Source organism: Delphinus delphis, chromosome 3 (genome assembly GCF_949987515.2).
Source record: "Delphinus delphis chromosome 3, mDelDel1.2, whole genome shotgun sequence".
In the NCBI taxonomy this organism is placed as follows: domain Eukaryota; kingdom Metazoa; phylum Chordata; class Mammalia; order Artiodactyla; family Delphinidae; genus Delphinus; species Delphinus delphis.
This window is the reverse complement of record NC_082685.1, coordinates 158,903,560-158,929,093: the sequence shown is the minus strand read 5'-3', so window position 1 is coordinate 158,929,093 and position 25,534 is coordinate 158,903,560. Positions and strand designations below refer to the sequence as shown.

The 25,534-nt window shown below is 44.8% G+C and overlaps 1 protein-coding gene across 2 annotated transcripts in view; it reads right to left on the bottom strand.

Moving 5' to 3' along the window:
* The window catches only part of RETREG1 (reticulophagy regulator 1), a 122,083-nt gene that overhangs the window by 31,582 nt on the left and 64,967 nt on the right, over window positions 1–25,534 (bottom strand). Inside the window, exon 1 of one of the 2 annotated variants that reach the window (XM_060009648.1) lies at window positions 5,262–5,667. The exons of the other annotated variant lie outside the window; for it this stretch is intronic. Within the exon in view, the coding sequence (XP_059865631.1) occupies window positions 5,262–5,296 (35 nt within the window). The 5' untranslated portion in view covers window positions 5,297–5,667. Of the gene's footprint in view, window positions 1–5,261; window positions 5,668–25,534 lie in introns of those variants that run through there. 2 annotated transcript variants of the gene reach the window in all.

Genomic DNA, 25,534 nt, shown 5'->3' with positions numbered 1-25,534 from the left:
ATCATATATAATTATTGTAACATTGCCAAGAAAATTTGTCCAAAGAAGTATTAGAAGATAAGACATAATAATCTTTTTTTTAGGGTAGTAAGATTACAATTGATCCTGTCTTCTTTTTTTTTTCCTTGAATTTTATTTTATTTATTTTGATCCTTTCTTCTTTACATTCATTTTTCTTTACACTATTTTTGTTTCCCCCAATGGACAGTCATAACACCTTTTAGTGGGAAAACACCATTGTGTATGAGATTTGACCCTCAGGTAAGCAAGCCTGTGGCCTCACACACCTTCTGTGGGACTCAGATTTCCATAATGAGGAGACACCAAGTGGATCCAGACATGGATGTGCCCACGAAGAGACCAAAGGCTGGGAGTAGGGCAGCCTGCATGAGTGGTCTGTCCCTCTGTCAGGGACAGCTTCTCTTGGCAGCCCTGGGACAGACCTCTCCGTGGCCCACCACACAGCAGCTGCAGCCCTCCTTTGGCTTTGGAAAGCAAAGACACCTTCCTCACATTTTAGGGATGGCAAAGAATTAGTCACCCTGTGTTGATAAAATAGAAATGAGCTTTAACAGGGCTTGATTACCAGAAGTTTGCTGGGGAGCCACAAGGGTTTGGAAAGCACGTTGCTTGTTAACTGGTGATTAAGATATCTCACACTAAACACACTCTCTTGCAACAAGGATAGACTGTGTTATTCTCCATGCTCTTAATCAATTTCAAATATTAGCCCACCTGGATCAAAGTAGGATTTCAAAAGTGGTAAACATTGTCTATGCCTGAGACAGATTTTTCCATGACCGTATTAGAGGGTGGAAGAAAACGAAATCATTCATTCCTTCGACAAACCTTTCCCCAATGTCTAGTATGCCTTAGGGATACATAAATGAAGAAGATGGAGCATACTTAGAATTAAACACAAACTCTTGCACCAGTCCACGTCACTTGGGTTCTGGGGCTGACCCCTGTGGGTTTGCAAGAACGAGTTTTTCCCATATCTTCTGAACCGGGCTTTCACTGACCTCATGTGGGTGGCCTGAAATTGATCACAGTGATGTATTTACACCACAGAAATCAACAAATGCCAAAGAGCAGAGAGTTGGTTGCTAGACATTTACCAACACACCACTGCCTGCAAGGCCCAATGACGGGTCCCCATACACCTCCCCCACTCACCTCCAGCCAGCCTCTCCCGTCTCCTTGTGTGCTGACCACACTGACCTTTCTGGGTGTCGAGCCCACCTCCTGCATCGCCACCGTATAACGATACACGTGTCTGTCTGCACAGGCTTACTTATTCACTTCGCCTCTCTGTGCCTATTTCAAAACCAACAGCAGCATAAGGACTCTGCAGGCCTATGAAAGCTGAAATACGCTTGTTTGTGGGAACCCATCATCTCGACCGAACGTCCCGACACACAAAGCTTGAGCTGGGGCGTGCTGGTCAGACTTCTTTGTGAGGCTTTTCTTAGCCTCACTCTATATATGAAAGAAATAGTATTATCAAAGCATAGGCTTCACCCACAAGGTGAAATTAAGCCTATAATCAAGCCAACCTGAATCATTAAAACATCTGGATCAAAGAATATATTTAAATCAATTTCTTTTAAACCTTCCAAGACTATAATTCAGTGCGATTGCTAATGCCATTTCCAAATACTACAGAGGCCACTGTGTTGTTTTTTTTTTTAACTTTAATGGAAATACATTTTTTTTTAATTAATTTATTTTTGCCTGCGTTGGGTCCTCGTTGCTGCGCGCGGGCCTTCTTTTTAGTTGCGGTGAGCGGGGGCTACTCTTCATCGCCGTGTGCGGGCCTCTTATTGAGGTGGCCTCTCTCGTCTTGGAGCACCAGCTCTAGGTGCGCAGGCTCTAGAGTGCAGGCTCAGTAGTTGTGGCACAAGGACCTAGCTGCTCTGCAGCATGTGGGATCTTCCTGAACCAGGGCTCGAACCCGTGTCCCCTGCACTGGCAGGCGGATTCCCAACCACTGCGCCACCAGGGAAGCCCCATGGCTACTGTGCTTTTAAAGAGCTTTGGTTTTCTTAAATACAACAGCCCTTCGTATATCCAGAGCCCAAATACAGGGCAACCTCTCCACTCCAGGGCAGGGCAGAGCAGCCCAGACTGCTGTTACAGAGTTAGTGTTAGAGGCTCAGTGACCTTTTTCAAACTTTTGTATCTTTACTATGTTATATGAGACGTCAAATAACAAGCTTCAGAGAGCCCTGCATTAGCAGCCAACATTTTGCTTCTTAAATGCTAAAACTGCACACTGTCCTTGGGTAACAGTCTCCTAAGTCCAGGTAGCCTGGGGTCCACCCGCTTCAAGGCAGCTGGACTAGACGATGTTTCACCTGTCCCCATCCCCCCGCCACCGCACATCGGGCTACTGAAGACATCCCAGGGCCCACCTGCTGCATCCCAGGTGGGGTCCAAAATGAGGTGGGAGGCGGGATGAGAAACCAAGGGAGCCAGGCCCCTGGCCAGGGGATGATTCTCCTCGTATTTCTTGATCCTGTCTGCCTCCCCGGTCGCGGCCCCTACTTTCTTCCTTCTTCTTTGGCACCCGATGCTTCCTGCTTGGCTTTCTGCCCTCCTTTCCCGGCGTCAGAACAGCATTCTCTCACACCCTCTCCCTCACCTCCTGACCATGACACGGGCGCGGAGTCTTTGGAGGTTCTTACCGAGAGCGTTTATTACTGGCAACAAGATACACAGCAAGAAGGAGGGTCCCTCCTCCGCCTCCCCCGGCCCCCCAGGCAGCTGTCTTCACGTTCGTCCACTTGGTGAATATGAAACGGTGCGTCGGGGCCCCTGGACCACAGCACACGAAGCAGCCAGCCGTGAGGTGCCCTAAGCACGCACCCGGATACCCTAACGGAGCCTCCCGTCATTTGCTTTCCACTGATTAATTTCAGATTTTGCTCACTGCCCGTTACAGAGCAATTTGATTCAGCAAATTCCAAAATGGGACTAAAGTAACAGGAAGAAGCCTGAATGTGGCACTCACCCAGAACCGCCTGCAATCAAGCTTGAAAAACACATTTGGCCAGCAGATTCGAGACTTACAATAATAGTTATTCCTCTTTTAGATGTGGCACCAAAGGACGTGTCCAACGGCACATAATCTCAGATGTAGCAAGAGGAAAATTCCCTCTCAAATGTAATATTTTACTTTTAGCCTGGCTCTAAATGTTCCCCCCGTCTGGGGTGCCCTTTCTAACTTTCTGCACAGATATGGAAACAAACAAATGTATGCAGCAAAGTATATTCCATAGAAAACTACCAGCTGTGGAGAGCTGGGAGTTATCGCATCAGAACAAAAAAGGGGAGGCGGGGTAGCCTACTTCAAAGGAGTGAGAGGGCATTTCCCACTTTCAGCAAGTTATTAGTCTTTGGTAATAATAATTATTATTAGATATGTGTATAGTGTGTGTGTGTGTGTGTGTGTGTGTGTGTGTGTGTGTATTTACTTATTTATTTATTCTCCTTCTTGTCTGTGTATCTTGTAACCGGTAAAACATTCTTAGAAAAAAACTTTTGTTTGTTTAGTTTACATCATAAACTACTTGTTCAAAATGTTTATAATTATCCACAATTAATTATGATTTAATTTAATTGTGGGAATGTTCCATTTCATTAAGGCAACCCTTATGACACGTCTGCCAAGTCTCTCCCTTCAGTTTCTAAAATGATCAGGCCCCCTAGATGCTTACTTCAGGTGTTAAAATGGTTTATAAATACTTTCCATTCACAAGTATTTATAAAAGTGCCTATTCTGTGCAAAATTCTATGCAGAGAGTTGGCAGGAATGCCATGATGCAAAGTGAAAAAGAGAAAGTCCTGCTTTCAGAAATGTTCAAATGTCATGAGGGGGATACACACAATACTGGGAGATCACCCATCATCTCAAACCAAGACTGACATCTAAAATTCTCTGAAAGTGTTTTCTCAACTATTTAATGAGTCCATGTCCTAAATCTAGGCACTTGTGTAAATGTCATCTTCAAGCACTTGATTTAATGTCTCATTTTATATAGAAAGTTCTTTCATTATACAATTAAATGTGAACTTAACGTCCCCTTTGATGGATGGGGAAGGAATCTGGAAGAAAATGAAAACTAAAGAGAAAAGTAGCTTTTAAGGACATGATTACAACTGATGATAGTCAACACACACACACACACACACACACACCCCACACACACACAAACACACCATACAACCATGGCTGAAAAGGAATGCTTATACAAGGACAAAAAAATATTGTGGTATTCCTGTTCCTAGAGAGTTACCAGTTTCCACTTTCTTTGACAATAAAATTGGCAATAACCTCTTGTCCTTTTTTTTCTCTCCCGTTGCAGAGCACAGGCTCCGGACGCGCAGGCTCAGCGGCCATGGCTCACGGGCCCAGCCGCTCCGCGGCATGTGGGATCCTCCCGGACCAGGGCACGAACCCGCGTCCCCTGCATCGGCAGGAGGACTTCTCAACCACTGCGCCACCAGGGAAGCCCCCTCTTGTCCTTTTTTTAAACAACCTTCTTTCTACATCTTCATATCTGAATTTCAGTGGCCCTAATTAGAATTCCAATGACATCGATTTATATAAATTTTGTTAACACAGCAATGGGGCTAGAAATGGAAACTTCCAATACCGACACAAGTTGTGCTCACATTAATAGAAATAACTTCCTGCTTCCTTTCCCATCTCTATCCCCCTTTCTTAGAGCCAGATATTAATAAAACATTAATACAGTTAATGTACTGCATATGGGGGCCCAATGATCACATTTTCAAAGATAAGATCTATGGTAAAAAAAAAAGTATTGTAATACCAAAACAGGTATATTGGTCTAATTATTAACCTTTAGAAATGTTCAAGTCTTTAAAATGCAAGCAATTTACAAAATGTTTACTAGCTTAGATTTCTAACAACTACCATCTGAAGTTAAAAATCAAACATCAAAAAACTCAAGTAGACTTTACACGGTGTAGGTAGAAACACTTTTTGATAATTTCGGGCCGCCACTTCCTCACTCAAGAAAAACACTTATTGGCATATGTTTCTACGGGTATATTCAGTTCATTTTATGTCTCTCTCTTCACGCTAAAGAAAATTCTATTTCCTGGAATTAAGGGACTGCACTCCTTTTTAAATTTTAATTTCAACTACCTTTTAAATTAGTCACAGTAGTTTTTAGAAAGATAACCAGCAAATGAAATAGACTCAAGAAAAAGTGAATGTGGATCATAATTACCTTTTGCCTGATCCAAAGTCCTCACCTTCAGGCATTTCTGCCCTTTGAAAATAATAACAAAGTGGAGAAGGCTGCAGCACTTTTGTGCTCCGGTAGTTTCTTCTCCACGCTAACAATGACTACCAGGCGGGGAAAACCCCAGTAGTCAAGTTCTTTTCTTTTTGGAGTAAAGCACTCCTCCCCTACCCAGAAAGTAGGTGTTTACAAACTTCCGAAGCCCCGGCCTGCCTTGAATGAAGCTAGGAGCCGGGTTATTATGACTGTCCCCTGCTAAAAATAAATAGGTCACCTCTTACTCCCAGGACCGTGACAGACAGCTGGGAGCAAGCGCTGCTCAGCTGCCCCGCTTGTTCGCTCCAGGCCTGTGAGGAGGTGTCACCACCCAGCTATTAACCTTTACCAGGATGACCTCACCTAAGCCAGCCTACCCTTTCTATTTCCTGCTTTCTCCTGGCATGACAAGGCACCCCCGAAGGGCGGCGAGCTTGAAACTTCAGCCTGGGCTATCAGGTCTCCAACTCACAGGAGGGGCTGGAGGGTGGAGAGCAAAGTGGGCAGGACCGCGAGAGCTGAGAGGTTTGTTTGTTCTGGAAATGCTTAGCCACTCAGCAAAAAGATCCCTTACACAAAAAGGGGGAAAATGCCAACAAACAATTGTGTTAGAAAATCTTCCTTTGGGTCATCTAGATGTCTCCACTCTGAAGTGAGCACACAGATATGAGTCCATGTGTTCCTCTGGGCGACACGGTTTCTTCCGAGGGACTTCCCTCTGTCATCAGCGACCAGCCTGACATTGGAATGTGGCCGAGCTGTGGGCCTCAGATGTTCTGATAGCTTGGCCCGTCATTACGAATGAGTCATCAATCACCAGGTACCCTCAGTCCCTGCAACTTCTAATAGCAGGACGAAAATCGCTTCACTTCTTGCTTTCAAAAACGCTGGACGAAACATTACTGAGATCCCTTTAGGAATATAACCTGAAAACTTTGCAGAAAAACTTGAAATCTTTTTTTTTTTTCCTGATTGGGAAAGTCAAGTAAGGCTGTAAGCAAGATCTAATTATTAAGAAACAATATACTTTTCTTAGACACATGCACCCCAATGTTCACTGCAGCACTATTTACAATAGCCAGGACATGGAAGCAACTTAAATGTCCATCAACAGATGAATGGATAAAGAAGATGAGGTACATATATGCAATGGAATATTACTCAGCCATAAAAAAAGAACAAACTAATGCCATTTGCAGCGACTTGGATGGACCTAGAGATTGTCATACTGAGTGAAGTACGTCAGACAGAGAAAGACAAACGTCATATGATATTGCTTATATGTGGAATCTTAAAAAATGGTACAAATGAACTTATTTACAAAATAGAAATAGAGTCACAGATGTAGAAAACAAACTTATGGTTACCAAAGGGGAAAGGAGGGTGGGGAGGAGGGATAAATTGGGAGACTGGGATTGATATATACACACTACTATATATAAAATAGATAACTAATAAGGACCTACTGTATAGCACAGGGAACTCTACTCAATACTCTGTAAAGACCTACATGGGAAAAGAATCTAAAAAAGAGTGGATAGATGTATATGTATAACTGATTCACTTTGCTGTACACCTGAAACTAACAGAACATTCCAAATCAACTATACTTCAATAAAAATTAAAAGTAATAAAAAATAAAAACATTAAAAAAAGAAACAATACACTTTTTTAACATCTGTATTGCAGTATAATTGCTTTACAATGGTGTGTTAGTTTCTGCATTATAACAAAGTGAATCAGCTATACATATACACAGATCCCCTTATATCCTCCCTCTTGCGTCTCCCTCCCGTTCCACCCCTCTAGGTGGTCACAAAGCACCGAGCTGATCTCCCTGTGCTATGCGGCTGCTTCCCACTAGCTATCGATTTTACATTTGGTAGTGTATATATGTCCATGCCACTCTCTCACTTTGTCCCAGCTTACCCTTCCACTTTTCTTTTTAAAATGTGTGCTCCATTGTCACAAGATTAGTAATAGCTAATCCTAGCAATATCTCTATATTCAATATATACTTTACATTTCTATGTGTTAAAGTGATTTCTGGAGCATTAAAAAATTGAGGAGTCATAACAAATATTATCTTTCTCTGAGGCACTGTTAGCTATTTTGTAGCACATGCCTGTCGCAATTCGCGACAATTCTTTAATATTCCACACAAGAGCTAAAGTTCTAGACTTCAAAGTCTAAGAGTAAGTTGCTGCAGATACTCAAACACGTAACTCAAATACTGTTGACCTTGAAAGAAAACAGTCATAAGCAGAGTTCTGAAGATCAGGGTGTGCCCGAGCCTCTCAGGATTGGAGCAATGTGCTGTCTTGCTAGAAATTCCAGGCCTAATGGAGTGAAAAGTTGAGATGCTGAAAATATTATCCATGAGAATATTTTACCACCTTTATTTCACTTGACCAACAACAATGCTAATTCTATGATCTAATTCTCAGTTCTAACAATCCTATCCCACTAATTTTACCTTTTTTGTTCTTTTAAGCTTCTCTTATACTACTTCTTGAATATCTGAGTACCGCTGCTGTTGAACTTAGCTGCTGATGACTACAGACCAGACTACTGTATCCCTGAAACCTGCCTCTCAATTTTAAAGGACAATTAACTGATCGGTGTGAGAGATGAATTACCCATTACTACCATAAAATATTTCCTTTAAAAATACTTCCTTTAGGGCTTCCCTGGTGGCGCAGTGGTTGAGAGTCCGCCTGCCGATGTAGGGGACGCGGGTTCGTGCCCCGGACAGGGATGATCCCACATGCCGCGGAGCGGCTGGGCCCGTGAGCCATGGCCGCTGAGCCTGCGCGTCTGGAGCCTGTGCTCCGCAATGGGAGAGGCCACAACAGTGAGAGGCCCGCGTACCACAAAAAAAAAAAAAAAAAAAAACTTCCTTTAAGCACGTCTTCATGCATTTTAAAATTACTTGCTCCAACCATAAATTCCCCTTTAGATATGTTTGTGTTAACTTCTGAAATTCCCAAGGACAAGGAGGGAAAACAGGATGGCACAGATAACAAAATCCAGGTGTTGGACACAGTGGGTGGCTTCCTCGCTCCAGTGACACCTTCGGTCCAGCGGGGGGTTTAGGGTGCCAAGGGTTCCCTCATCGTCCCTGACTGGAAACCCACTGGGCATCCCAAATTTAAGGACTCACGGAACAGAGCCGTGGGAAAGACCCTGAGGGCCACGAAAGCCATCCAAGATTTTCAGACGCTGAAACAGGGGCCCAGCAAAGTTAGGTGACCTGCTGGGGACAGAGCCAGGAACAGCCTCCAGTGCAGGAGCGGAGGGCTCTTTTCATCCCTCCAGCCGAACCGAGAGCAGAACCCACTCGTTCTGGCAAAAGTGCATACGTACGGCCAGACACGTACGCGGTTTACGTTCTCTTATACCCATACTCTTTCAAACTGTGTATGCATTTAATTTTAGTAGCATACTTTAAGTGAACATTTCTATTTTCTCTTGCAGTTTTAATTAGTATTATGGCCTAAGAAGATAACTGCCATTTCAAAGCTAAATGTCCACTTCTCTTAATGCCCTTTTTTCTCTTCACACAATCATCGGCCTAAGAGTTTTGTTTTTTTCCATCTCTCCTACGGCAGCGGTGACTGAGGCTCTGGAACTTTCAGAGACAAGACGAGGGACCCTCCCTCTATTGCAGGTTACAGGGCAATATTAGCATGAATGGCTAAGAAATGGGTGGGGTTCGTTAGTGGAGAGAAAATTATTAAGAGGGGTGGGTTAACTCCTTGACCTAACAGAATTCTTGCTGAAGTTAGGCCAGGGTGATCAGCTATTACCTAGGGGATGGTGAGACATGAGGGATTTGGTTCGATATTAAGGGTGATCAAATATCAAGGGCGGAGGATTCTCGATAAACTGACTTGACAAATTTCTTGCTAAAACTGGGTTCCTGAGGACATACCCAAGGGCAGGGCCTAGGTGGAAATGAGCTCTCAGAGGAGCCTGACTAGTTTGGTCAAAGAGAGAGTCTTTGTCACCTCCTAAGAACAAGGCACATTTTAATTTTTTTTAAACCAGCACTCAGTGTTACAAACTGTATGGCCCCTTCAGAGGGTCACTGTCTGGTATGGTAGCCCCCAGCAGCACCTGGTTATTGAGCACTTAAAATGTGGCTAGTTGGGAATTTTAGGATGGAATAGGAAAAAAGACTGTAAAATATCTCATTACCAATTTTTATATTGATAACATGTTGAAATAATAATATTTGGGATACACTGGTTAAACAAAATGTATTATTAAAATTAATTTCACTTCTTTCTGTTTACTTTTTCTAAACATGGCTGCTAGAAATATACAATTATATATGTAGCCTGCATTCTGTTTCCACTGGCCTGTATAGCTCTAGAGCTTCAATTTTCTACTTTTCTGCCGAAACTGGCCTAAATTTGACATAAAACAGAAGTTCCTTTGAGAGCTCACTGGCTAACACAATCTTACCAATTGTTTCAAAAACATTTCCAGAATCACTTTTAGTCATAAGGGAAAGGGGTACAAATTACAGAAGGCAATTAACAGGACAGTTAATGGATACCGAGAAGAGTCCATTGAGTATCTTCTCCCTCCATATCTTGGCCTCCGCTTTTCTCCATCCAAAACCCTCTTCCACCCTTGCTTCCCTTTGGCCTCCGAAGACAAGAGCCCATAAGTAATTTCTTCAAGGCCAGGCTGCATCCCAAGTTCTTGATTCCCTTCCCTCCTCTCATCTCTGGTTTAAACCACCAGGTATCCCAGCCTGTTCTTGCCAGTTCCTGACCTCCCAAATTCTACCTTTTCCCTCAGCCCACAAACATATGCAGGCCTTTTCCAGAAACCCCACCACTGACCATACATGTTCTTCTAGTCCCAAACCTCTGTCTGACCTTTACAGCCCAAGGTCCTAACCAGGGGTCTATGTTCAACTCACTCCTCGCCGATTACAGCCTACCTTCTGCCCCTACCATGGCCCTGACAATGCTCTTCAAATGCAGCTGATGTCTACTTTCCATCTAATCTGCCCTGACCTCGTGGGGCCCTACGTGGCTGCCCGCTTCCCTTTATCTTGACACTGTCTCCACCCTGGGCTCCAAGACTCCACTTTCTGTGCCCAGCCCCACTCCTCTCAACTGTCCTTCTTGGTCTATCTAAGTGTCTCTCTTCAGTCTTAACTGACTCTTCAGTCTTAAGCGTTGGTGATCTCTAGGGCTGGCCTTCCCAAACCTGAAACAACACAGAGTAGTGGGTCCCAACCTCAGCCACTCTCTACTTCCACTGGTCTGGGATGGGTCATGAACTTGCTTCCAATATGCTGCTCGTGGGCCGGTGGGGGGGGGGGACCACTCTTTGAGAGCACAGTCCTGGCGTTCCAACATTGACCGCCTTCCTTTTCATGCTATACAATCTCTCTAGGAAATCTCTCTATTCCCAGAATTTTAACTCTGACCTCCACGCCCAAATCTGTATTGCTAGTCACACACTCTCCAGAATTCCAAACCTATACAGACAGTGCCCGACTTACAACTTTTCCACATTATGATGGTGTGAAAGTGATACCAGTAGAAACCGCCCTTGGGATTTTGAATTTTGATCTTTTCCTGGGCAAGATGCGGTGCGACACTCTCTCGTGATGCTGGCCAGTGGCAGCGAGCCTCAGCTCCTGGTCAGCCCTGTGATGACAAGAATCAATAATCCACACACTTACGACCACTCTGTACCCAGGCAGCCATTCTGTTCTTCACTTTCAGTACAGTGTTCAATACATTACATGAGATAGTCAACACTTTATTATAAAATAGGCTTCGTGTTAGATGATGCTGCCCGCTTGTAGGCTCACAGAAGTGTTCTGAGCATGTTTAAGGTAGGCTTGGCTAACCTGTGATGTTCAGTAGCATAGGTGTATTAAATGCATTTTTGACTTAACGACATTTTCAACTTATATTGGGTTTATCGGGATGTAACCCCATTGTAAGTCGAGGCGGCTCTGTATTTCTGTCACCCACTAGCTGTGGTGCACCAGAGCTGCCTCTGACTCGCTCATGAAAACTCTTACCACCTCTTTTCCACTCCACGTTCAGTGCTGTGAAGGAGCTAGTCTGCAACCAGCCACAGCATGAAAATTGGCAAATGCTACAAGTCAGCTGCTATCCCGTACTCACCCCGAGCCAGCTGTTAAAAATGTACCCATACAACACTGAATACTAGACATCTTAACCTGTGTTAAATTAATTAAATAGGGAGGGCATTAGATGGAGGTGGTTCTAATTCCTTCGAAGCCAACATAAGCAAACCAAAACCTAAGCCTACAAATGCCTCAAGGTTCAGAAACCGAAACATAAGGACAACCAACCACAAGCATCCAACCAGGGTTTCCCAAATAAGGGCAACCGCTCGGGCTACAGCCAATCAGATGAGTTCCTTGCTTTGCTTCCGCATCTTCTCTATTAAAGTCTCATCCCGGACATCCCTGGTGGCACAGTGGTTAAGAATCCACCTGCCAATGCAGGGGACATGGGATTGAGCCCCGGTCCGGGAAGATCCCACATGCCACGGAGCAACTAAGCCCGTGTGCCACAATTACTGAGTCTGTGCTCTAGAGCCTGCGAGCCACAACTACTGAGCCCATGTGCCACAACTACTGAAGCCCATGTGCCTAGAGCCCGTGCTCTGCAACAACAGAAGCCACCGCAATGAGAAGCCCACGCACCGCAACAAAGAGTAGCCCCCGCTCGCCGCAGCTAGAGAAAGCCCGGGCGCAGCAACGAAGACCCAATGCAGCCAAAAATAAATTTAAAAAAATAAATAAATAAAAAAGTCTCGTCCCCAGCTCCTGTCAATGGAGCATCCTGACCACTTCTGGTTGGTGCCACAAAAAATCAAATTTGATTTGATTTTTCAATCAAAAAATTGATTTTTGCTCAAATAAACTCTTAAAATTTTTAATATGCCTCAGTTTCTCTTTTAATACTTGGAAGTCCCAAAAGCATCTCCAAAAACGAGCCCAAAGAGGATCCACCAACTCTCAGTAACCTGCTCTCCCTTATCCTTTCCTATTTCTTCTCTTCGTTTTCTTTCTTTGGAAAAATAATTCTCCATATCATTCTCAATCCCATTTTTCTGAAGCATTTTCTTCAATGAATTCAGCAACATCTCAATGTATCTTCACTACTTGCTGATATGTCAGCTATGGGAACCCCTCCCTCCTTCCCACTAGGAGATACGCAGGGACCTTCTCTTCTTGTTCATTATTGTTTCCCAACAATACTACAAAGCATGGTAGAGCCAGCTCCTAGAACAGCACACACCATATTATTTTAGGGTGATACTAGTAGTCAATATTAGTTACATCAGTAAAGTGAAAAAAGGTTCCAAATGGTCAACTGAGGCAAAAACATGGGAATTATATTCGTTCTTCCCTCTCGCTCACCAGCCAGAGAAGATTCTCACCAAGTGCCATCAACCCTAACACCCTGAGCTGTACCTGTAACCACCCTTGAGACTGTGCCTTCTGTGATTACTGTCTTCAATCAGTCCAGCATCACCTGTTGCCTAGGCTAGGGGCCACCAAATACTTGTGATAAAGCACCCCTAGCAGGACACACTGTCCAAACACACTGTGCGTTTATACATTATATGCATATATATTTTCAATGTACAAATATGACCTGTAAATACTGTATGTGCTTCATAAATCATAGGCAAAATAAAAACATGTAGAGATGAAATAAATGTAAGCATTCTTTGTAACTGCAAAAAAACCAAAACAATCCCATCAACAAGGGATTAATTAAATTATGGTGCCATGAAATCCTATGCTAAAAAGGCTGAGATTATTATGAAAATCTTTCCATAATATGGTCAACTTTAAAGAGAGACTAGAAAACAAAATGTATAATATCCCATTGATGTAAAAATATACATTTACATATTGATGAAAATACCTCAACAAAGATATGGATGAAGAAAGGGAAACCAGGAGGACAAGGGGAAGGGGGGAGGGGAGGGAGAGGAGAGAAAGGAAAAGTGTTTCAAAGGACCTACACTGAGGTATTGATTGTGGTTTTCTTTTCTGGCTTAAGAAAACAATGAATAGTTTCTATTTTATTATTTTTGCCTGTCTGTATTTTCAATTTTTCAGCAACAAACACAAATTGCTCTTCTGGTACGCAAAGAAAATGTTCTTAAAATGTGAAAAAGAAAAAAGGTTACTTTTAAATGGAAGGGGAAAATTTTTTCTGGGGTTTCCTGTCACTAAAGGAAAAAAAAATCTCTATTCTTTCATTTGGGTCTTCAGGATTTTTCCCTCAAACCAGACCAGGAAGAGCTCCTACCTTCAACAAGGATTTGACCACTCAGAAAAAAACGTGTTGGTTGAAAGAATGAGAGAAAGAAACCAGAAGCAAGCCCTCCCTCCACCCACTGACTCGAGAGGATAAGAATTCCCCTTCTCCACTTCTTTCACATCCCACTGAAGACTTCCGGTGTTGCCAATACACAATTTGTTTCCCATGAAAAGTCAGAGTATATACTATGCACTTTGCAAAAGTGGAATAAGGGTATAAATTAGTATCAAAGCCAGTGTATTTCTGGAGCAAAGTGGAAAAGGACATCTTTTTTTTCCTTAGATTAAAAAGAAATAAAAGGTTCAAATGATTATATATGTAAATGATGTGAATGATGCCATTCGGTAGTGACGATGTGAGGAATAATCATGATGTGCTACACTGAGAGAGATGGTCCCTCTCTCTTGCTTTCTGGTTGGTGGAATCATATTGAGACTTGTCCTAGATTGGTGGCTTTCCAAGCAATAAAAACTTATTTTTCCTAAATGCTATGTTATGACAAACCTCAGTATATAAAAGACACAACAACCCAAAAGACTTATTCAGGTTTAAATGGGAGCAGGGCACTGAGAAGTGGCCTCAGTCCTGCACAAAGGCAGCCCTTGAATCGGATCCTTGGAAACCCAGAGCTGCACAAGTTACAGTTGGAAAACTGTGACCGGGATCATCTGGATGGCTAGGAAGAAAAAGTGGGAATTTTTTTTCTCAGTCTCTTCTCTAATAATTAGAACAGAAGCAACCCAGTTATTCTCTTTATCCTTTTACCTTTTTTAAGCTTAGAGTTACGAAGTGTTTTCCTCAAATTTCTTTTCATCCAAACATAGCTGGCACTCTACAACCGATGCACAGAGCTTCTGAAGTCCCATCCTCTAGCTTTCTGGTCAACCTTCTCCTTCCTTTTGCTGGAGGTACCACTGTAGACACCCTACTTCCCAGCCTGGGACAGTCCCCAGTTTCACCTCTTGTCCTGGTATACTTAATAACAGACCCCTTTCACTCTCATCAGTATACCTGTTTAGGTCATCAATTGTAAGATAACCCAATATATTACCATGTTTTTCCCCCTATTTGTCAGAACTTCCATTTTGCTAATGTGAGCTAGATTGTTGTTTTGATTATCACATAATTTGTTATGGTCTCAGCAGGGAGCCCCAACTGGAGCCAGATTTGTGCCACAGACCATTCAGTTTCGCCAGGGAGTGCCTCTCACACCCTTCCAGTCCGGTCCATGCTGTACCCGTTGTCTGACCTGTCGTCTTGGGTCGAACCGTGTCCCTTCCTAAAGTAGATATTGTTGGAGCGAAGCTGTCTGGAAAGTGTGGTTTGGACACTTGTGGGTGCAGGTGCCCCAAGGATGCTGAAGAAGCCAGCATCCAGGAGTGGAAAGATCAAAATATGGGAGAAGAGTCAGCAAACGTCCAAAGGGGAGGAGGGGGGAAAGGAGTGGAGAGAAACTGGGGGGCAGGGAGGCTGGCAGGGAGCACCATGAAAGACTCAACAGCTTCCAAGAGGTGGACCCTGTACCAGCTCCGTCTTTGTCATGCTGATCTCTGTGGCGTATATTTGCTGTCCTAACATTTAAATAAAATATTTTTCTTTATTGAAGTCGAGTTGATTTACAACATTGTTACTTTCAGGTGTACGGCAAAGTGATTCAGTTATACATATAAGTGACAAGAAGATTGAATACAGTTCCCTGTGCTATACAGTAGGTCCTTGTTTCGCAGCAGGAAGGGGCACAGGAGTAGCCTCGGGGAACCAGGAGAGGAAGAAGAGGCTGTCGGGCAACTGTTTAAGGAAGCGAGGAGAAAAGGACTCCAGGAAACCCGCAGGTGCCGGGACCTCCTGAGTCACACCAGCGTGCATCACTGGCCTGGTTTGCGTGTGTGTGTCCTGTGTTTACCAAGACCCATTTCACTGCGCTGAACAGGGTCTCTACAAACTCTTGTCTGTGACCCCCTCTCTGAGGACCTGTTGGTCACAAGGGACTAGTTTCATTCCCACTTAACTGCCTCATGGCTTCTCTCCTTAGAAAACTGTGGATGTGCTTCTGTATCAAGAGGGGTTCTTTCTCTCTTTCTCTCTTCTCCCTCCCATCCTTCCCAAACCCCTCCCCCCGCCCCAAAAAAAGGTCTACAAAACTGCAGGAGTAGAGAGACTGGTAGAAATCAAATTCCCAACGGTGCCAAACATCACTATTGGTTCAAGCTTCCCTCCACAGAATAATCCTGAAGAAGAAGAATCTTGTTTCTGAATAATCTTGCTTGCTTGGTTATTGAAAGCTCTCTTTTAAGGCTCTATGTGTACTTCAGGGGTGAAGGTCCCTGACAGAGAATCTTTGGTTCCGAGAAAGTCAGAACAAATAGCCACAGGAGAGAAAGAACTCTGGCAGGTCCCACTGCTCTCAGTGAGCAGAAAGAAATGGAACATTTCTAAGGCCACAATTCATAGAGACAGAGGTCTTTGTGTCCCGTAGAGACGGGAGTGGCTCCAACAAGAGCGGCACACAGCTCAAACCAAACCTTATCTCTTGCACTTAAAACTACAATGCAAAACAGAGGGCAATTGCAACTTCTGTTTAAGGATTACACAATACTTTTGTTATCTGTTAATCTTCCTTATCAGGTGTTGCTTACGTCAGTATTAAAAAGTATTTTTCATTCCTTAAATAGCACCTGATAAAATGCTTCTTGGCTATACATTTACCCAGGATTTTGTGGAGAAGCCAAACTGAAATGGAGACTGTCCAGCTCCACAGCCTCGTAATAGTTAATCATTATTAGCTTTGAGGGTACCAGAAAGCCTCTTTCCAGTCCCATTTGGCCATGCATCACCTGACACCCCTGTGGCCTTGGCTGGATGAGTTCCACCTGCTGACCCGGCCTTGGGTAGGGATGAGAGTTCTCAGACACTGAAAGGGCCGCCCCCTCCCAGGCAACGGTGTTTCCGGGGAAGTGCTCCAGAGCTTGCTAATATCCGACAGCCTCCAGGCATTTCTGAAAAGGAACCAGCCTCTTTAGAAGCATTTGCTACGGGAAAAGCTGGGCGTCTGCTGGCCTGGATCGGTGGGAAAGAAGAAAGCCTTCACTTCAGAGACCTGTAACTGCTTCTTGCAGCCGGGCAGCTGCCTCCAGTGACGTGGTGGGCCAGCATCTCCACACCGCCTCGACCACTGTCTGACTGTCTGATAATAAACCCAGCCTCTCAGAAACATGGTGTGTCTCCTGCAGGCCACCTCAAGGTTCCAAATAAGATACGGGTAGCCATCTGAAGGTGACCATGAGTGAGTTCATTTCTAGCAGGCATGAGTAAAACCCTTTCAATGACTAGCAAAAAGCAATGAGCTTTCTCCAAAATTTATAAGCAACTCAATAACAAAAAAACAAACAACCCAATCCAAAAATGGGCAGAAGACTTAAAGAGACATTTCTCCAAAGAAGATATACAGATTGCCAACAAACACATGAAAGAATGCTCAACATCATTAATCATTAGACAAATGCAAATCAAAACTGCAATGAGATAGCATCTCACACCAGTCAGAATGGCCATCATCAAAAAATCTACAAACAATAAATGCTGGAGAGGGTGTGGAGAAAAGGGAACACTCTTGCACTGCTGGTGGGAATGTGAATTGGTACAGCCACTATGGAGAACAGTATGGAGGTTCCTTAAAAAACTACAAATAGAACTACCATATGACCCAGCAATCCCACTACTGGGCATATATCCTGAGAAAACCATAATTCAAAAAGAGTCATGTACCAAAATGTTCTTTGCAGCTCTATTTACAACAGCCCAGAGATGGAAACAACCTAAGTGTCCATCATCGGATGAATGGATAAAGAAGATGTGGCACATATATACAATGGAATATTACTCAGCCATAAAAAGAAATGAAGTTGAGCTATTTGTAATGAGGTGGATGGACATAGAGTCTGTCATACAGAGTGAAGTAAGTCAGAAAGAGAAAGACAAATACCGTATGCTAACACATATATATGGAATTTAAGGGAAAAAAATGTCATGAAGAACCTAGGGGTAAGACAGGAATAAAGACACAGACCTACTAGAGAATGGACTTGAGGATATGGGGAGGGGGAAGGGTAAGCTGTGACAAAGTGAGAGAGTGGCATGGACATATATACACTACCAAATGTAAAATAGATAGCTAGTGGGAAGCAGCCGCATAGCACAGGGAGATCAGCTCGGTGCTTTGTGACCGCCTGGAGGGGTGGGATAAGGAGGGTGGGAGGGAGACGCAAGAGGGAGGGGATATGGGGACATATGTATATGTATAGCTGATTCACTTTGTTATAAAGCAGAAACTAACACACCATTGTAAAGCAATTATACTCCAATAAAGAATTAAAAAAAAAAAAAAAAAACAGAGTGAAACAAATCTGAAATGTGACCCCTGAAGAGTCTTAGTCGAGAAACCGGGCACTGAGACGGGGTTAACCTGTGACCTCCTGCCTCCCCAATAACCCCTCAGGAGGGGCTTCCTTGGGCACCCAGCACCTCTCTCCTATAAGCTTAACAATCTTGTCTTCTCGTAATAACCTTTTTATTTGGCAATGATTTGAGATTTACAGAAGAGTTGCAAAGACAGTACACAGAGCTCCTGTATACCCCTCACTTAGTTTCCCCCAGGGTTAACATCTTTCGTTACCACGGCACATCTGTCAAAACTAAAAGCCAACATTGGTAGATTACTATGAACTAAACTCCAGACTTTGTAGTTACTTTCACTAACGTCCTTTTTCTCTTCCAGGATCCCATCCGGGGCATCGTGGTGCTTTCAGTCGTGACACCTCCCTAGTCTCCGTGGTCTGTGAGAGTTGCTCCGTCTCCCCTTGGTTTCCTACCTTGACAGTTTTGAGGCGTATTCTGTAGATATCAGGTAGAATGCCCTCCGTTTGGATTTGATATTTTTCTCATGATTAGACTGAGGTTACAGTCTGGGGGAAGACAACCATGGAGGAGAATGGCCCTTCTCATCACACCCAGGGTTCCCTGAGATCCACATGGCTCCTCCCTGGTGATGGTCACTTGATGACTTGGATTCCTAGTGTTGGCCAGGTTTCTCCATGGCAAAGTTATTACTTTTCCCTTTCCATACTCTAACCTTTGAAAGCAAATCTAGGTCCAACCCTCATTCTGGGCAGGGCGGAGCGGGGGGGAAATGGTGGTGCCCAGGGACACAGGTCCACCTGCTGAATGCAGGGGTTGCAACTTATATTACTCAGAATTCTTCTGTCAGGAAGCCTTGTCTCTCCTCCTTCCCTCAGTGCCTTATCTATTCAATCATTTACATCAATAAGGACTTCTGTGGACTCGTAAGGACTTAGGCTTTGGGTTATAATCCAGTGCTATATGATTGATTTTGTTGCCCAGATTGGTCCAGCCACTAACTCTGCCCACCCTGCCCTCTTCCACGACCCCTCCTCCAGCCCCTTAAGACCCCTGGAGAGGCCACGTCTCTGCTGCACTTGGCTGGCTCCACTCTCCAGCCGACCTTGGGGTTAACCACAGTGTGCCCAGGCCCCAAGATCACCTCACTTCCTTTCCACCTGGTGCCAGCACCTGCCACGGGGCGACACCAGGACTAACCTGGAAGTCAGAGGCGGGCTGACGTGGGAGCAAAGGCCTGTGCTCCACCCGCATGCGTCCGGTTCCAGGGACACGGGAGAGACGGGGCGCTGCGTGTGCCCCGCCCCTTGGGGTGCCACAGGCCGTGAGCAGTGTCCAAGGAGGTGAGCCGTCTGCACACCAGTGTGTTCTTACGAAAGCATGACCACCTGCCGTCTTTTTCCTTACTCTGATAAAATTTCCAGGTTTGAAACCAAGTTCCAATTTCCTTTCCATGTGTGCCATGCGTCCTGCCGTTTCATGTTTCCTTCCTGTTCTGAGCACAGAGGAAGCGCACAGTTTAAAAATGGAAACGAGACTTGGCGACTTCACCTGCACCCACTTTTAGCATCAAACCATGGCAATGTCATACACACAGTTCATCATAAGTTTTCACGGTGGATTCACGCCGCCAGACACCGCTTTCGGTCTGCTTATTTATAACCAATGGGAATTTTTATATCAAACTTGACTTTACATTTTTTAATTGAAATTATAAGCTGTACTGAAAACTGGAGAGGGCCGTGACAGTTGAAGACCCCCCTCCCCCCGATCCAGCTTCTGTGCTCATCGTGAGCAGTAAAAATTTAAACACTGCCTCATTCCAAAGTCAGTGAAGAACAAGGGACGGGCTGTGTCAGGAGCTGTAACAGAGGCCAGGAAACAACACGTGTGTCCATACCAGCTGCAGACAGGTGTGCGGGAGGGGACACCATGCTTACACGTGTCTCCCAGAGTGAGCGGGTCCCCTTCTCTTCCCATCAAAGTGCCACTGCTTTCATGGAAGGGGGTCACAGTGCGCCTCCCCCACAACGAGAAACAGCTGTTCCCAGGGTCTTTCCAATGACATGGAATTACAAACTCTAAAGGCAAAACCGAGGCGCCTCTTGGGGGTGTCGCCCTGAGAAGTAGGCTTCATTGGATGCGTGTCCGCAGGCCCCCGAACGGGCAGGTTCCTTTAACACATACTTTGCTTCGTTTTGCTTGAAATTATCCCTCCAAAAGAGGATGTGGTCACATGTTTGTGATCTTACCAAATCTGTCACAGACCAGGACTGTGCATTCAATTTAAAAATTTTGAATAGCAAAGTACTAGGAGAGGAAGAATGGCTGAAGTGACATCACTCAGTGCTGGTGTGGGAAGCTTTCAGATGTCATAGAGTTTACCTGATAGGATGGGTAAAAAATAATAACAATACTAATTAAAGAGAAAGACATATATCACAGATTCCTTCATTATTTGTGGGTGTGGGCTAGGCTATTATAAAATAAGCTTTGCCCAAATTTCTTCCAGAAGTACTGTACTCAGCGGTCGTGTGATAAAGATGGAGCCACGTGGTTTTCCAGAGGTGGAGGTGTGGATGGGGAATTGGGCGAAGGCGGTCAAAAGGTACAAACTCCTTTTGTTATAAAGGTAAGTTAAGTCCTGGAGATGTAACGTACAGCGTGGTGACTGCAGGTAATTATACTGTGTTGTATATTTGAAAGTTGCTAAGAAAGTAAATCTTTAAAATTCTCATCACAAGAAAACAAAACTGTAGCTGTACGGTAGTGGATGTTAACTATTACGGTGATCATTTTGCAATATGTACATGTATTGAATCGTTACCTCATGCACCTGAAACTTATACAAAGTTATATGTCAGTTATGTCTCAATAAAACTGGGGGGAGGGGATAAAAATTGAGGGAGAAAAGATTGACTGAAATAGCTGTTTACAGCTTGGATCAATTTCCAGTGACTTTACTATCTAAAGTCCTCTGTCACAACTTAGGAATGAAATAACTTGTTCTGGAAAATGTGTTACGGTCAAAAAGTGGCCCTAACTTTAATAAAACTGACATGAAGGGAGAACAGAGAAAGCAGCATTTTAAAACTAATATGTGGGTTTCCCTGGTGGCGCAGTGGTTGAGAGTCCGCCTGCCGATGCAGGGGACACGGGTTTGTGCCCCGGTCCGGGAAGATCCCACATGCCGCGGAGCGGCTGGGCCCGTGAGCCATGGCCGCTGAGCCTGAGCGTCCGGAGCCTGTGCTCCACAACGGGAGAGGCCACAACAGTGAGAGGCCCGCGTCCCGCAAAAAAAAAGAGAAACAAAAACAAAACTAATATGTTACGCAAATAAGTTGTGATTTTATATCTATCAACATGGTGCGCTAACAGCGATTTTACAGTGGTTACAATTAGTACGAGTAGAAAATTGGACCCTCTATATTTACATTCCCCACAGCCAATACATTCAAGGTGGGCGAAAGCTCTTCCTGGATCTTGGCAATGGGAAGGAGGGCCCTCACCACACATGCAAGGTTCCCTTACATCGGGTATGAATTGTATTCTGAGTGAAAGGAGAAATCATCAAAATAGTTAGTCCTGGCTGCTCGGTAGAGACCAGCTCTTTGGGGCCAAGAGGAAAAGCATGGGGGTCAGTTAGGGGTTGAGATCTGGCCCAGGTCCAAGGGGATGGTGACAGAGTGAGGGCTGGAGGGTCTAGGCCACATTCTGCAAATGGAGCCGAGCAGGTTGACTGATGAACTCAACGTGTGGAATAGGGACAAGGTGAAATCACACACGGCTTCGATCTGCTTACCTGAACACCACAGTCCTTAAAAGCAAATTTTTGAATAACAGCTAACGGCCTGGGATACCTGACATATTAAAACACGTTGGAGAACTTTTCTGCAAGATGGACCCACACTAAATATTTTCAAATTTGTGGGCCGTATGGTCTCCATTACAGCTAATCAACTCCACTGCTGTAGCTCAGACAATATGTAAAGGAATGAATGTGGGCCATGGGTGGCCACCCTCTGTATTTTATACACACACACACTCCACCAATTATAAAAGAACATGTGCTATTCGTAATTGATTAAAGAAAATAACCCATCATGCTTCCTAGAACTGGAGAGAGTCCAGGTGAGGAACGGGGAAGGCTGTTTTTCGCTACATTGGCTGAGTCTGTGGAAAAGACTGCATCTTGAATTAGCAGCTTGACTGTCTGCAGTCCAGGTAAATACTGTGTTGCTACAACCGAAATCATCCTGCCACGTGGGTCACCCTGTCATATAATTAGCCTCTTATCATACCAGGGGCAAATCAAAGCAGCAGCAGTTGCTGTTGATGTGGTAACTGAACAAACCAGCAACACTCTCTTCCCAGATCCACATCCGATTTGACAGCATCACCATCCCACCGAAGACACCAGAAGGGGTGTTTTGCCACATTTTTCAATAGCAAGTGGAACCTGAGAGCACACGGAACATCTTAAGGACTTCCCAGCTGTCTCCGCTACTTTGAGTCTTTGCATGTCCTTCACTGCATCACTGTGCACATTAGTCCACCAGCTGGGGAACTGGGTGGAGGGTGAAATTTCACCGTAAGTGTCCTGTGGTTCCTGGATATCGCCCTCAGGCTCTCCCATTCACCTTATCCGGCACATGGTCAGGTTCATTGTCTCCGATCACCCGATCCTGTCCTCCCCGCCCCAGAAGATCTGCCCCCTCCTCCTTCACCCCCTTCCCAGATGTTTATCCAGACAAACATGTTGCAGCTCATCTCCATCCCCCGGTCCATTTCAGGAAACCCACCCTGGCCATCGTCCTCTCCTCTGTTGCCAAGTGTTATTTACTTCTCAATGCGACTCTAAGTCCTTGCCTAAGCAGTAAACCGCCAAAGGGCCGTCTCTGGTGTCCTGGCCTCTCACGGTGCTGGGCACACTGCATGCTCCGAGGCGCAGTTCTGCCAAGTGACCCCTGCAGACAGCCTGCCTGGGTTCTGATGCTCACCCACCAGCTGGGTGAGCTCGAGCAAGTGACTTAACCTCTCTGTCTGTTTCCTCGTCTGTGAAATGGGGATAACAGCACTTCGTAACAGCTGCTGTGAAGACTTAAGGCACATGTAAATGTTGTAAGTGGATTAGATTAAGTATATAAGATTTGAGAATGAGAATGTCATCATAGGCAAAACACCGAGGACAGAGCAGGCATTTTGACTGTCTTACTTATGTGTTGGCTTAAAAAGAACACACGAGACAGAGGTTCAGTCTCACGCTTTCCATGCTGCTCTCTCCAATCACAGCTATCTTTCCTTTCTCTAACGTTCAGCAGAACATCAATGTAAGGAATGAATGAAACTATGTTTTTGATTTCCTGTTCTTTCACTTTTGATCCTTCACTACCGCTGGCCAGTTCACCTCTTGATGAAAGATAATAATAACTGCACCAAGGATTTCTTACTCTGTACCAAGTGCTTTATGTTAATTATTTCATGTAATCCTTGAAACATCCTGGGGAAGGTGTTGTTCTAATCCCCTTTCACAGATGAAGAGACAGATTGAGAAGCAAAGCATCTTGCCCAAGGCCACCGACGAGACTTGGAAATGGCTGAGCCAGGGCTGTTTTTCTTCTGAATCACCCATTGCTCATAGCACTGTTCTAGACTCATCACAGGTGCTTACTGATTACATAGTTTGGCTAAATGACTGATTCATTGAAAAACTGTCTATTGATGGCCATTGTAGGCCAGACTTGGGGAGGGCAAAGATTAGAGATGTTTCCTCTGTTATCACCGAGTTTAAGTCTCGGTGACTTTGTCTGTGGGGAACACAGACACACCAAGGAGCAATTACAAAGCAACGTGATGGGCCCTGTTAGGACAGGGCAAATACAGAACGACACGGAGAGGCGCACTACCAGCACAGGAGACAGGCATGGGGTCTGCGGCGAGTAGAAAAGGCTTCCCCGAGGTGACGTTTTAGTGATGCTGAAGGATGGGCTGCGACTGAGATGGGGGATTCCAGGTGGAAACAAGACAACCCATTGCTCGGCTGGGGACCGAGAAGGGGGCGTGGCTAGAGAGGACTGCAGGGGGAACGAGGTCCCCCAAGCATTAAACAGGATTTCTTTCAACAAATTAGGCAGTGGACAGCCTGAATCGGGACTCTCCTATAGCCCACAAAGCCAGCAAACTGATTAGAAAGGTTTGTACTCCTCCTCCAACTGCAAGGTTCCTTTACACCAGAGGAAGTGGCACCCTTAAGACAGCATCAGCGAACCATTGGCTCTTCCAGGGCTCTGCTGCCCTGTTAAAGTCCTTAACTGCTGGGATGAAGGGGATGGACCACGTCCTCCTTGGCCTTAGAAACCTTCCTTTAAAAACAGTCACAGGACGGCAGACACTGAGATCAAACGATGTGTCCTGATATCCAATGGAGACCCGGTGACACTGAATATCAGTAGCTTGTCTGTCATTCAAGCCTGTGGGTATCAGGGTGGTGATGCAGTTTTCGAGGGCATCAGAGGTTTCATCTCAATTTACTCATCGGTGTTCAAAAAGGTTTTCTTTTTGTTTCCTCACACTGGGTCTCCATGCAGACAACAAAGGGAAAGACTAAAGCAATTACCTAGATGCCACTTTTTAGCACTTTTACCAAGCGTGCCTGTGTTATCTGCGTGTTTCTGAAGAAACTTCTATAAATTACCTGAACAAGAAGATAACAGCATGAATTCTTCGCCTGAAGTTATAAGGCAGAAAGTTCTCCTTCAGAGGAAAGGTCCTGGCAGCCAAAAGGAATGACACATTTTCTCTACACCCACTAATTTACAATAATGAACATTTTATCAACAACAGTGAAGAACCCAAGCACTAGAGTATGTTACGAGTAGCTGAGACCCTGACTACGTGTGAGAGCTGTATTGTCCACACATACTCTACGACACGACACATGAGGTCCCCACTGGTCTGCGGTCGTGTGAAGGACCGCTCCCCGAGGTCATCGTGCGGGGTGCAGAGTGCCCCACGCCTGCCCAGCCCCGCTGGAGAGCGCAGACGTACAGAGTGGATGGAGAGGAGAGACTGCCCTGCGGATTTCAGCCAACCTTATCAAGGCCAAGGCAATCATGTGATAATGTGTGAATGAATCAGAAGGGGTGGCCCGGGGATTTCTGCACTCCCAGCAACATTCACACTTCGTTTCCAGCCAGCTCTCATTTTCCTCTGCTGAGCGTTTACTAGCCGCTTTTCACATGACACTCAGAACCCCCATCTTACTAATTTGCTCAGAGTAGAAGTCCCGTCAGAATTAGACTCTGTACCAGGGATTGCTGCATCGCTAAAATATCCCTGCTAAACTCCCGAAAAGGCAATGTCTTCTGCTACCACTTTTCTTCTGGAAATGATGGCCTCGGGTCACTTATTCCCTCGTCAAACATTTTTAGTGAGCACTTATTAAGTGCCAGGCACTGTGCT